The sequence below is a fragment of the Charadrius vociferus genome, unplaced genomic scaffold (assembly GCF_000708025.1).
Source record: "Charadrius vociferus isolate BGI_N301 unplaced genomic scaffold, ASM70802v2 scaffold19, whole genome shotgun sequence".
Classification (NCBI taxonomy): Eukaryota; Metazoa; Chordata; class Aves; order Charadriiformes; family Charadriidae; genus Charadrius; species Charadrius vociferus.
In genome coordinates this window covers 4,970,351-4,985,208 of record NW_009650173.1, presented here as the reverse complement: position 1 = coordinate 4,985,208, position 14,858 = coordinate 4,970,351, and the positions used below count along the sequence as shown (strand labels likewise).

General features: G+C 34.8%; 1 protein-coding gene across 1 annotated transcript in view; it reads right to left on the bottom strand.

Moving 5' to 3' along the window:
- Positions 1–476: 476 nt before the first annotated feature.
- Positions 477–14,858, bottom strand: part of KIF18A (kinesin family member 18A) — a 42,564-nt gene continuing 28,182 nt past the window's right edge. The window contains exons 13-16 of the mRNA XM_009892684.1: positions 5,669–6,149; positions 5,042–5,146; positions 2,392–2,492; positions 477–625 (exon numbers count right to left, since the gene is read on the bottom strand). Coding sequence (XP_009890986.1) covers positions 477–625; positions 2,392–2,492; positions 5,042–5,146; positions 5,669–6,149 — 836 coding nt within the window. The remainder of the gene's footprint in view (positions 626–2,391; positions 2,493–5,041; positions 5,147–5,668; positions 6,150–14,858) is intronic.

Genomic DNA, 14,858 nt, shown 5'->3' with positions numbered 1-14,858 from the left:
TTCAGTGAAAATAATTTAGCTGGTCAAAACAATTACTCTAACTTTTGTATCATAAAATTGTCATTAGAAAATTAAGACTGACTGTAGGTAAGCAATTTAAACTAGCATCTAAAAATTACAGCACCACTGCTCCCCTTAAAGACTTGCATTGTCTGAAGTATTAATCTGTTAGTTGTAAACACAGGGAAATGCTCACAAAGATTATGGCAAAAAGTTTACTGTGCACTTCTCCATTCCCAAGCCTAAAAGAAGTTTCTTATTCATTAGTTAAAATACAAAAGATGTTTGTAAGCTTTAACAGGAAACAAAAAAAGAACTTAATCATTGAGTTTCCAAAAAGTGGTTCTTTCTGAAATAGTGCATTACTGATAGACACGACGACTTCAACGCAACACAATTCACAAGAGGGAAACGAAAGTCATCCTATTCTCATTTGCTATCCATCAATCCTTCTTGAAATATGGATGAACTCAGAATTAAATCCTACTTTTTTTCTTGCAAACATGAAGTAAAAGATTTTTTGATGTCCTTGATTTAACACCCAATGCTACATTTCCTTCAGAAAGGCTTCTAACTAGGTTTCTTGGCACATCCTGTTCTTGCTTCCAGCTCCTCGTTTTAATTCCTGGCAAAAAAAAAAAAAAAAAAAGAAAAGAAAAGATGTTATTACAAATAGGAGACACTCATTCAATAAACATAAGGAGAATTTGGCCTACCTGGATCTTCTTTTCAGAGCATGTCTAAGAATTTTTACACATATTTCTTGTCCTTATTGAAAGCCTAGTTTTGCTATGCAAAAATGTAATCACTCTCAGGTCAGTAATCCAGTGTGCTAATTGCCTAGAAAGTCCAACAGTTAGACCCTCAACTGACACGAGATGCTATTAAAAAGGTACAGGGGTCTACATAAAAATGTAAAAATATGTGAAAATTTTATTAATCCTTATTATTATAGAACAGTATTTAAAAATGAAGACTATGTCATTAAAGAAAGCTTTGTCTATTTAATCCAAAAGCAGCTCTTCCTCTTAGGTATTTGGTGATATTTCATTCCTCTCCTGTAATGCATGCTTTTGAAAATAAAACGTATTTTACATTCAGTTAAACTTTTAAGAATCAAAAATCTATTCTTTATTTCAGAATGTGGTGCCTCATTACATAGCTTCTTAATAATACTGGAGTAGCGATTGATTTTGGCAATTTCATAACCCAGTCTCTAGTAGTAGAAATTGACAATGATATAACTGTGTATGCACTTTGCCAAATAAGTGACTATTGGTTAGACAATATTTAGCCTCAGATTTACACTTTTCAAAAATTTTATTGTAATAGAACCTCAACATTTCTCATGAATGGAAAATAATACATATTCGTATGTACTTGCTCCCTCACACGAGTTCTTACATAAAAACACGTATGTGCTGTAAAACTGGCATATTGCCTATGCCACTGGGAAAAGCTACAAGATCGGACTATTTCATAAGGACAGCAGACTAGAACTTTAAACAGTTTTTGATCTCCTCTAAACTGCCCAAGAAGTTGCACTAAGAAACATCATTACGTGTATTTCTGAAGATAGAGAGGAAAAGGAGACCAGTAGAGAGAGATAAAAGGAAAACTGTAAGAATTTAGTGCATTAAAATCTACTGCAGGTGGCAACCAACTTAGTGCCATGTGCTAGGAAAGGCAGAGTTTTTTTTTAAAGTTGTAAACAAAAGACCTTTGTGCACATTTACTGAGAAATTATTTGTAACAGATTGTTACAGTGAAGATTTATAGAACTCAGAGAGAAGCCATGTAATTGTAGCAGACTTCCATGGAATATCACCTGATAGTATTATTATCAGCAATCTGTTAGAAGAAAAATAATTTCTAAATATTGCCTTAAAATAATTTTTTCCTCACCTATTGTGTTGGCCCAAAATAGCCCCAACATTTAAGTAATAAATCTTTGAAAAAAAAGAAATTTTTGAAAAAAGTAATAAATCTGTAAAAATAAATTCGTGTGGTGTTACAAAACAAAGCAAGCAGCTAAAATCAGGTATGGAAATGGTTAGAGATTATATTTCTTGATTAACCACACTTGGCAAAAATAAAATTGGTAATAAAGTTCCCCAAGTTTCTCAGTAAGCACACAAACAATTTTTGGTGGAAGACCTTAACTCTTGGGACAAGGTTTCTACAGGCTTCCTAACCAGATTGTTGTAATACTGTGTTTTGATTAGATACCATCTAGATAACTGGATAGAAACTCAAAATGATGGCTTAGTGTACTGGTCACAGCAACCCGTACTGTTAAATTGACAAAACCTTGAATATAACCTTAATTTGGACCTCCTGTACAAACACAGTTACCAATGCAGCGTCATACATTCGGGTTTTGACACTTACCTGCTATTTTGGGTACTCGCAAAGCTCTATGGCTCTCTTGTCGAATGCGTTTTGCAGAAACAGGGTCTTGCAGGCTGCCTAACCCAGTGTTTGATGTAGAACTGGAAAAATAGCCAGAAAAGAGTTTGGTTCTAGTAAAGCGATTAAGGTACATTGCAGTAGTTTGGACCTTGCAATGGAGAAATATATTAAGTTATATTATCCAGTACTGGTAGTTCATAACAGAATCCAAAGAATAAACTAATTTATTTATCACGTATATATATGGCTATTATTTCCCTTTTTCCTTTTTAAAACTTTACAAGAATGTTTCAACTGTGCAAATAAGAACTAATGCTGCCACTTATGTTAAAACGCAGACCAGTTTTTTTTTGGGAACAACAGAAGCTAGTTTGATGGTCATCGCACACAAATTACACAAAGAAATAATCTTAACAAATGTACAAAATCCGTGAAATGACCAAGCTGTGTTTATTGAACAAATCACATTTTTTATTGCTACAATAATTTTTTCTACAGCCTCTAACACAGTTGGAGGGGGTGGCTTCATAGCAGACTTTTTAGCTAAGCTGCAAGAAAGCTGTTATAGCTTCAAATTCATTAAGACAAACCCTCTATATTTTAAAGCCTTTTATGTCATGGACTTAAGATCTACAGTGAAAATTATGAACCTATCTGATCTCACCCTTTTACACTTGCCTCGCTAACTTCCCCAGTTCCACTCTGTAAGACAGCCTCATAAAGAAGCTAATTCTATTTATGTCCCCAGTTTCTATGCTTTTCCCATTCCTCTAATGATATTGTATTATTCCCACTTTATAGTTCCCTAACTTACACTAGTTTCTTCATAATAATTTTCTGCCTAAATGAAAATATATAGCAAGCAGTAAAGACTAAGACCTGCCTTGTGCCAGTGCTAAGATCTATTCATACATGCTTCTTGGAAGCGAACTTATGCCAGTTAGAATGCAATGCTATTTAGTAAAAGCAGTTTCTGTTATGACTGACTCATCTCTTATCCCTTGTCCTAAGCAGTATGACCGTTTCAAATTATATTTCTAATGTACAGTGTATGTCTGAAATTTATATTTTGATTCTAATTTAGTAGGAGATGAATGACTGATCTACTTCAAACAGGGAAACCATGGGAGAGAAGTAAAGAAGAGAAAGGAAAGGAGGTGCTATCTGAAAAGTAAGAGCATATGAAGATTTCATTCCTTCTCTTCATCACCAACTGCCAAACAAAGCCACAAAGAATTTTGGTTTACAGCCTGAGGTGGAAGAAATAATCCCTAAAAAAGGAATAAGAGTTGTGGAATTTTTCTGTAGTGTTATTCTAATTTGGAAACTGGGAAATACATGCTTGAGACACAGAAAGAACGAGATAAAAGAGTAGAACGAGCTAGTCTTTTTGGGAAGAGCATGTATAAGTTGGAAAATCATTACACAGTTATTAGAAAAAAAGTACTCAAAGTCTGTCTTAGAATGTTTACCTTAAGATAAATCAGGCTCTGAAGTTCCTGTACCTCTCCTTAAAGGGAATCTAGAAAACTAGCTCAGATTCAGAAAGCAGGTGATTTATTTTGCTAAATTCGTAATCAACTATTTGAAAAACTGAAAACATGAGATGTGCCTCTTCTCTCAGCCCAGAACAATACAGTTTATTCCTCATCCTAGAGCAATCCTAGCAAAACAGTTTAGAACGATAATTAATAACAATTAGAACAGGAACATGAAATTGGGTCAGGTAAATCTGTGATCTTCTAGGCAGATTTTCTATCTGAAAGACGCTAATAAACAAAAAAGTACTTAAGTTTGTCCCATGCCCCGTGATGTTTCTACAGAACTTGTCCCAACAGTTTTGAAACATTCTTTAGAAGACCTATGGAGGCAGCAGCTCCACTGTCACCTGTCAAGCAACAGGTGATTTAAATATGATTTACGAATGGTTGTACCAATTTTTGCTTTTGGAAAAAGAAAAAAAGAAAAAGAAAAAAAGGAGAAAAGCAGTGTTTCATCAGCACTGACCTGACAGCTAGTCCTTAAATATATTAACAAACTAAAAAGTACATTTGCACTTAGTGTCTGTTCAGTTTCAGCTTTTCTGCTGCTCCTACCAACAAGCCTTTTTCAGAAGTGACCAAATGGGAGTTCTTCCCCTTTATTCCCACAAGAATGAAGTCATAATAACTGAGACTGGAAATGAATTATCAGAAAAACCAAGGCACTGGCCACATAACTATTGTTAAGCATTTTCTCCACTTTCTATTTTGTTAGTTTCTAATGTGTTTCAGCAAAGGCATAACATTTTCAAACAAATTAGATTTTTAATTGACAATGGAATTTCTCTTTTCAGAATTATGCGTCATTGTTCTATTTTAAGTAGACAACAGATACGGAAGACATGATATTAGTTTGTACTTGCTAAAACAACAGAAGTTCCTAAACAAAAAGTAAAGAAGATTCAATTATTTTTTTTCCTGGCAAGTTGAGTAGAATTGTCAAACATATTTGAGTCAGAACATGTCATATGTAGGTCCAGATGACTTGATAAGCTGTTTTCAGATTTGAAATACAATACCGAAACTGAAGTGAGAACTTAAGAAACAAACACAAACTCATTGGTATAGAAGAGTTAGTTTAACCTTACCTTAACACCTTTCTTTTTCTCGCAGCAGCAGAAGTCATTGCCATATATGAGGGCTTTTCAAGTACTGAAGTAGGATTTTTGGTTTTTAAGGAAGAGAGACCAAGTCTGAAACCAAAGAATTACATTTTTGTAAAATCTTTTCTGGGTAAGGGTCAGGTGAAAGTGTTCTTAACTGTAAATAATATGTTAAGTTGAAAAACAAGACTGGAAACTTGTTTCAATAGTAATACTTGAGGTAGCTTCCCAGGACTCCACACATACAGGGCAGCTTTAACAATGGCATCTCTCAATGTCAAAGAGGTTAAGGTATCCATTTTACAGAGAGGAAAAGTAAGGCTTACAGAAAGTAACTAGCCTAAGGCATCACAATTTCAGAAGTCCTGTATTTTCTTTTCGGTACTTACCTTGTAAAACAGGACAAGCTTTCAACTGCATCAGTTGTCACTAACATACAATTGATTTCAAACAATGGCAGAATTGAATCTGATGCTGATTAAAGTTGAGGGTTTGATTTTCAAAACGTTGGGTTTACAAATAAAAACTTACATCAATGGCAAAAACCAGTTATGAAGAAAACCAAGATTAAGTTGTTTGGGTAATAGTCCTTCCTGTATAAATGGAAAATACCTTTGCAGAATGCTAGCGCCCCGTGGCTGTGACTCCTTCATGGATAAGTCCGTAGATGTTTCGCTTGTTTCACCAGTCTCTTCATAGAGAATTACTGTTGAGTTCATGTCATCTTCATCGCACTCTGGGATTATGTCACATGTAGAGTCCATAATACTCGCCTTTTTCACTGGCATGTCTATATTACATATACTGGTTTCCTGAAGGCCTGCAAGGCGCAAAGGTTTCTTTACCACAATTTGTGTACAGCAGCTTTGTGCTGGCTTTCTGCACAATTCTGGCGTATACACAATAGGGCGGACCTCCTTGGTAAGAGAATCCTCCAGATGGAGACTGGATTGCTTGGATGCAACAGGACTTTGAGCTGTGATTGGAGAGTCCATTAGCTTCCGCCTAGTTCTTTTCTGTGGTGGTACTGCACATTCTACTATTTGTTGTGTATTGTTATTCATTCCTTGTGACGGTGTACCAAAAGTTGTACCTGGGCAACACCGGAAATGATGATTAGCACATTTACCTATATTTACTACTTACATCTTGCTTTTTCCCTTCCTCTTCCCTGCTGAAATATGTTTATTAGCAGAAATTATTACAAATATTATTTATTTCATTTACATATTAATTTGATCATATAACTCAAGTTATTTCTCTTGCAGCATTGTCCAGATGGTAGCATTTGTTCTATGGCACTCAAAGTATTATAAATATGCATAGGCTGATATAGTTAATCCCAGAGATATTACAAGTAATCACAAGTAAGATATGACACATGACAACAGGGAATGGAAGAGTAAGAGCATTGAAAATGATCGCATTATCATGACAGAACTCTAAATTTAATTTAAGATGGTACTATCACAGTAATCTACAGCTGCCTCCTGATCGCGGCCATTTTTTCCCTAGCAAGTACCATGCAGTAGAATGAGAAACTGTTGTAAAAAGAAGGACATAGAAACACTTAGAGAAATAAAATTCTTTCATATTGCAAATGAGCAAGCAGTGTTTTGGAAAAGGGGAAAGAAAGAAGTCACTTGGAACCTGTCATCTCAATATATGAACTCTGCAAAGAAGCTCTTTACTAAAACCCCCACCCCTAAAAATAACAAAGCAAGCAATGCAGCAGTAATTGGCCATTCCCATTCATCCTGATTTATACTGTTTTTCTTGAAGTGTCATAATATTTTTATTTTCAAGCAGGTGGTAATAAAGGCAATCTCCGAAATAAGAGAAAAAGGACTTTCTTTTATTCAAGTTTTCAGTAAAGGAGAATTATTTTAAGACACAAAATGGCTAGGCTGGAGGTGACTTAAGTAGTTAATAACAAAACCAATTTTATTTATTTTTTTTTAAATCAAGAGTAGGAGAGGGCTGTCAAAACCCCAAGTGCGTCTATATTTAACTTTCTGTGCAAATTTAAGCAATGAAGAATACTATTCTTAAAATGCCTATGGATTGGCCTCACTTCAGCTGGTGGCCACAGCATCATACCTCCCCTTTCTGCATTGCCTACTCCATTCCTATGAGCAACTAAACTGTAAAAGGAGCTCCTGCTTTTTAAATTGCTGCAAGTTACTCAGGAATTAACTATGGCATTCATACAACAGTGTTGATAAATATTTATTTCTAAAATTCCATTCTATTTTTGCCCCAGAATAAGACCGTTAGTTTGAACTCCTCAGTCTGAATGCTTTAGTTCACTCTAGTGTTAACTGTTACGGCACTTTAGGTGTTCCATAAAAATTCTTTGAAGAGGAAGAAAATTGATTAAAAACATGTATTGCATTATTCCGCCCCCTGTTTGATTTCTCACAAAAAGCTAAGCTTAAATGATTGTAGTCTTTTCTCCAACTGTTTACCACTTAGCCCTGTTTCATTTTGACCTCATTGCCCAGTTACAACCCAATTTGCCATATGCCAGAAGCTTTAAGAACGCCAGTTCCCCAAGTACCCTCAGAGATCACGTCTTTAGGGAAAAGGCCCAAATAAGAGCCTCTTTGAAGGAAAGCTGTCAAAGTATGAAGGATGATGTCAGCATCAGTTATTGTGCACACTTTGGAACTAGACATACTGTATGATGCATTCCTCATGCCCAGCTACACGAGGTGATGCCCAATTAGAAGATGCAAATTAGAGCAGTGAGGAGGACAGGAAAGGATTTAAAGGCTACCACAAGACCTAGACCTGTTCTGAGATGATGGAATGGGCAGTATCAAAGCGTGCACAAGTAGCAAGTTAATTAGATGCTAATATATAGACCACAAATCTGTTCTATGTTGTCAGAAGTTAATTCAATAATGAAACCGTTGAAAAAACAAAGCAAACATTTACTCCTCACTCAAGGGCTCAGTTTTAGAAAGAACTGCTATGGTTCAACAAACATGCAACATCTTATGCAACAATGCATAAACAATAAAAGCAGGTTAATTTAAGCTATCACAGGAAAAGATGTCTGGATAATTACATGAACAATTACAATTTACTATGCTGTTTTCAGCTTTGAAGAAACACAAACACAGAAAACTCAGTCCTGAGAGGGCTACTTGACATGAAATAACTGAATTATGAATTTCTGCATGTGCGTATGCACGTGTACGGTTCACTTCACTATATATATGTAAAGGATTTTTTTTTGTTAAAATGCAAAATACATTATTTTCTCATACCTAATTTTAGTCTAATTCCTGGTCAGCATTCACCAGGTGAAGTGCAGCAGGTGTTTGACACACAGTAGCTTGATTTTAATCTAAACATTAAGCTAATTCTGTATATTCTCTACGAGCCGCGAAATGGAAAGGGTAGTACACCAGGGCCTGTGTGTTCCCCAAATAATTTTTTACCTCCACCAGAAACAATATAAGCCTACTTTCTAGGAAGGTATTTTTCTCCAAGACTTGGTAGGATTTTCTTGGTAACAAGCAAGAAACTTATTCATGAGCCACTTTCAGTATGTACTCTGTGATGCTATCAACAACGCCATGCTGCTTTAATGCGCTTGTTCTTAATTTCTGTTTCATAAGTACGACATTATTTTTCTGTGTAAAAGACTGACATGTCTTCCTTTCAAAAAAACGTGTTTTCTAGTCATCACAACCAAAAATTGAGGCCAAAACTTTCTGTTAAAGATTTTTTGACGGCCTATTTTCTTCAATACAAGAGTAAGTTTATCTACGGATTCCAATGTAGTGTTTGACATGACTATCCATTAAACATTTCAGGACATGTTTTAAAATATTAAGATTTTTAGGTTTTCCTCCTGCCTATATGCATCCGAAAGTGTGTGTTTCGGGAAAAATAATGTTTAGAATTCTATTTGTCTGTTGATGCATTAGGACAGGGAGGTTCCAGTTTCAGAAAGTTTGCTTACTGTAAGGCACTGAGGTTTTGCTAATGTCCTAAAGTTACTAGGCAGGAAGTCTGACGGAGAAACATTTTGGCAAGAGTGCCAAGTTTTAGAAGCTTCTTCAGGACTAAATACTGGAAACATTTTTAAATTAACTGTAAATGCAAGCATTTAAACCATGAACTAAATAGGTAAAGAACACAAAAGTATTGCCAACATTAATAATTTGTTGAATTTCATCATAATGAACAGTATTTCATACTGTAATACAAGTACATTAATGAAAAGACAGTTGCAGCAATTTTATATAAGACAAATATAATCCCTTTGTAAAAACCCAGACCTATTTTTAAAATCTATTTATTTCTGGAATGAAACTCATAGTAAAATGAAGTTAAAACAAAACTAGCTTTTCTTGCCAGTTAAGTATTGGAAAGCATATAAAATATTCAAGAAGTGTCCCTCCTCAAAGCTTTTTGTGAGAGTATTAAGTTGCTCCAAACACAGTAAACAAGAAAGTACACAAAAGCATCACCAGCAACATCGTATTTAACTTGGTTTCGCTAAATGACATAAACCAAATATGATGTGACAAAAAACCCCAACCAACCAACCCCATCGCCCCAACTCCACGCTGGCCTTCTGTTATACAGAATACAGCTCCAAACAGTTATGATCTAAAGTAAACATAAATAGAACAAGAAAAGAATTTAAACCCACAAAATAAAGGAATGCCAGTGTTTTTATTTGTCTCAATAAGGAAGCAAGATACTGAAGCCAGTTGCTAATCTTTTGCAGGTGCTTTTAATAGCTGTCATTGAGAAGTTTAAATAAAACGGACTCAGACAACCAGAGCTGCTACAAAAGCTCCACACCTATAGATTTCAGATGACTGCAAATGGTCATATCAAAAGTGTTTCTCCTTAATAAAAAAAAAAATTTTTCCAAGAATCTATTTTCAAATACCTCAAAGGCTACTCATTATTAACAAGCATTGATACTTAGAGGCATACTTTAAGATTCATATATATATATATAAAAACTCTTATTGAAAGAGAAAATTTAGTACCACAAGCTGACACAAAAGTAATGTGCGTCAAACTGAAACACCATACCTTGTCGTTCCTAAACACTAAACTCATACAATTTTAGCATAAATGTCTAAACCAGCACTGAATATTTCATCAAGCAATTTCAGAACACATTGTCATCTACCACTACATGGCTTATATTGCAATGGGACAGCTAAAACTAGGGGGAACTAGTTCCCTGAAATCCGACTCAAGAAGGGAAAAAGACAAAGCTCCAGAACAAAGGACGTTTTAAGTGGTAAATATGAACTTCCAGTATTAAAGCAACACGGAGAAGACATTAATTTCATAGCAGCTCACGCCTACTAAACCCAAAGTATTTGTGTGACAGTTTTAGGCAATGCTTTCTCCCAGGATACTAAATTTTAACATGATGTTAAGTGCTAGTAGGTGGCATGTATGTATGTGTTACATGGTTTAGCACACCCTTTATCTTATTGCCGAAATATTCCAATGAGTAAACATCGAAAATTCAGCCAACAGTACGTTGCTAGTTAGGATCTGAAATAATATATAATATTTTAATAAAATATCAGAGATGAGGTCAATAAGGAACTATTTTGTTTCTTGCAGCAACAACCAGTAGATACCCTGTTCATATCAGAAACTAATTTTAACACTAAGAGCAATACTTACCTCCCACAGAACAATTACACTGTTGAACTCACTGCAGTGTGCTGTGGCAAATCCTGTCAGTATAAATGGGTTACAAAATACAGATTTGACAAACTTGGAAGATATCTACCGGCAATTATTATATGTGATTGGTTCAATGGGATTTCCCATCGCATTGGAACTGGAAACTGCAAGTCAGCCGACTCTAGATTTGTCCTGTTATCACTGTCTGTCTTAGGAGTGTTTTACTGGCTAGCGATGGACCAAGTATGGCTTTTCTTATTTTCTTAAAGAACAAATCTAAACAGTTCCTGAACGGGTGTCTAGTGCTAATCATTAAGTGTTGTTATTACTTTTCTACTAAAAGACAAACAACACATTCCAGCTCTAAAGAAAATCTCCAGACCTGTTCCATAATAAGGCAAAGAAATGATAATGTTTATGGTTTGTATTTGCTTCACGTTTTACAGCCAGTTCAATCTTTTGCAAAAGACTGATCATGATTCAGCGATATTAAGTTTACTTTTTATTTCATATACAAAAAATGAATCACTGTATACTTTTACAGAAACATCCGCAGTTAACCTGATGGAGTAGCTTAAAAGAAAAATTTACAAGTTGTATTTCCTTAGCTAGCTCTTTCAGCTACAACGCTTCTCTTTGAAAATAAGCATTATTCCAAATATATTTTAGAGAATAGATCACATTTGCTGATCTTTAATTTTAGGCTGATGGTTATAAAAGATAATTGTCAGATTTTTATTTTTTTTTAATATTATTTTTCTTAAGAGATTTACTCGGCAATTGAAAATAAGTCATCCTCCGCTGACCAACCACTCCCCATCAAACAGTATGAGGTGGCTTTGGTCATTAGTTTGTTGTATTATCTGTCCCAAAATACTACTCAGAAGATCTGATTTATCAGGAGAGAAACACAGCAATGTTAGACATTTACAGCCCTGTGAGTTAATATGAGAAGCAGAACTCCTTATTTGTGAAACATGAGTCACAGCAAAAGTGAGTAGAGTTCATGACAAAATGACTCTGATAAATTGGGTTAGGTCTAATTGACGCTTGGGACAAAAAGATGGCCAAGACTTCTCTTCTTCTGGAACTCATGTTAATACATGCATAAGGGGATTATTTCTGGAAACTGCGCTAAATTAAGTCTACCAGGTTGTTCTGCTAAGTGAAATCAAATATTAATGTATTCGTTTCAATAAACATTTCTGGGCTACCAATGATTGATCCAATTACAATACTAATCATACATTTTCATTCTTTTAACAACTGACTCATGGAATTCCAAATTGCAAATGAGGTCTAGTGAATGCATTTCAATTATTTAATATTCATGTGACCCAAAGGCCAGTTTCACAACAGTTTCGCAAACAGCAGCTGTGGACTGAAAAAGGCTAAAATCCAGGCTGCAGTCTTGTGAGTCCCAGAGGTCAGGAGGTGCACTGTGGTACACAACATGAGGAAAAAAAATACTTAAAGTCATATAGGACAGTGTGAAAAAGCTGCTCAATATAAGACAAATCTTTTGGATGTTTGTGACCAGGGGAGGTAATGGATGTCTTTTTTTTTTCCTGTAAATCAATTCCATTCTCTCAATGGTAATGTACAGTAAGGCTTCCGGAAATGGGATGCCTGAAACAATGCCAATAACTTTCCCATTCACAGAAATACTTGCAAATACCAGTCAGAGCTCTCCACCCGCCAGTCTGTACTCTGTGAATACTGTATGGCTCCCCATTAACCAACACCCAAGAATGGGGCCCAAATCCATTTTTAAATGAGCTTACATTGTTTTCAGAGCTTGTACTGTACTTAATACAAACAGTTGAGCTCTTCATGAGGTTGCATATTTATGGTTTCATGCAGCATACACAAGTTTAATCTCTTTTTTTTACAAATTTGTAAAAAAAAAAAGAAGATAGTGGAAAACCAAGATTTCCTCTACAAACAACAATTCTAATTTATAATTAAGGTCAGAATAAACAGTTAGTATGAGTGGATACTTACAAATAGTAGTATACATTAATGAAACAAGTGTTAAAAAAATATCTTCCCTATTAATACATACTAGAAAGTATGGTTAAGACATGTTATGGAAACCCCATGTTAAGACTTCATAATGAAAGTAAGCAAGAATAGAGGTCCTAAAAATAAGGTGTTTTCAGTCATATTTTAAGAAGCAAAAATTAAATTACCAAGGGAAAAAATATTTTTAAAAGTATAATGTGAATACATTCAATGGGATACGTTAAGGTTGCGTTAATATTTTAAAATTATTTCTACTTGAACAATTTGAAATTAAAATATAAATCAAATGTTTCATTTTAGATTAAATTTGAGGGTATTTAATTGTATTTGTAAAATCCTGAAGTGGCAGAGGAAGAAAAAAAACCCCACATCAAATAAGTACAATCAGAAATTTAAGATCCAGATACTCTTCACAAAATACTCCTTGAATCGTTAGATAGAGCGCGTTAGCATGCATCACAAAACAATTGTTTGTTACATCAAATTACTTGTTGTGTATAGCTGCGTTAATATACAAACCAGAAGGGCAAGGAACATCAGCTTAGGACAAAATGTGAATTTTCTGAGCGCTATTTCTGGTACCCAAGGTAGTGCTCCTGTCCGTACAGCTGCCTAAGCAATACTCCTTGGCTGGATGAGGTTGTCGATTAACAGTCAGCTAGGAATGTACATCTCTGACTCTCAGAGCAAGACATGTTACAGAAGGTGTTTAAAGGTTTCAAAGGTTAAAGGAAAAACAGGATAGAAAGGGGTCTACTCCTGTCATGAAGGCTACGTGCGCTTTGGCAAAGCTTATGAGCTTTAATTAGCTTTCTCCAAAAAAATCAGAGGTTTTTAAGCACAAAAATTAACTATCTTGATAACTTGACCATAGAAACAGACATTGAATGAATGGCCAGAGAGTATCTTGATCTTTTCCTCTCCCACTATGACTTTATATTATTTGATACACAGGAAACCCTTTCCAAGGAAGAAATCTTCATTAGAAACAGAGAGAAATTCAGCTGAAATTTCTTTGATATCTTTAAACTCCTGAAAGAAAGAAGGATCTTATAACAAGCTAATATCAAAACCATGTCATACAATAAACTAAGCGCATTTTGAATATATTTTTCAAAACTTATTTCTGTAAGAGACTTTCAACAAAGCCTCAAATAAAATTCCCTATCCGTTTACCTTTGCTGTTATTCCCTTAACTGTTTTTTGATGATTTTTCCATGTCAATTACTAGTTTGACTTCCTTCTTCAGGATCAGATAGTTGAATGTAGTTAACTCCAAAGAAAACCAGGAGAAGTTAAGGCCCTGCTTTCAAAACTTTTCCTATTCTACAAAAGTGATTCAGCTGCTTCAGCTGTTTGGGGACAGTGCTTATAATCAGAAGAGTTATTTATATAACTTAAAGCATATTAATTTTTATGTGAAAACACTCAATAACAATTCATTTGCATTTGAACAATGTCATAGCTCCCTCTAAAAGGAGTGCCAGCAAAAGGTTATAGTGTCATTAAAAAAGTTTCTGCAATGATTAGTGCCTCATGTTTTATGACATGCAGAACTCAGCAGTTTCCTTTAAGTACAGGTGTTCTTCTGTGCCGCTACCATTTTAAACACATACTGACTAAACAGTAACCTGTAGTTTGGTAACGAATTTGAAATTTCTAAATACAGATACCGCATGAATACCTCATATATCCTTACACACTTTTGAGTTTAACAAAAGATATGTAATTACTAACTTCATAAGCTTACACTATTGAGGAATTAATATTTTCCCTCATAAATCTTACTCTTTTCTCATTTTTCCAGAGGGATTTTATCTCGGAAATTTTTTCTTTCAAATATGGGTTAACATAGGTTCAAAAGCAACACGTAACATTACCAGCAGATTTAGTACACTCTTCTCTTAGATGCTCTAGGCTTACGTTTCATGTGAAAGAAACATTACGTTGCCACCAATTAACTTTTCCACCCTCTTCCCCAAATTATTTAAAAAGAAACTTCTGAGCCACTAACACAAGGCAACATATATTTATGTTAAATGGGAGATTTAAAAAAAAAATAAATACTACTCTCAGGTTATAACATAAAAAACAA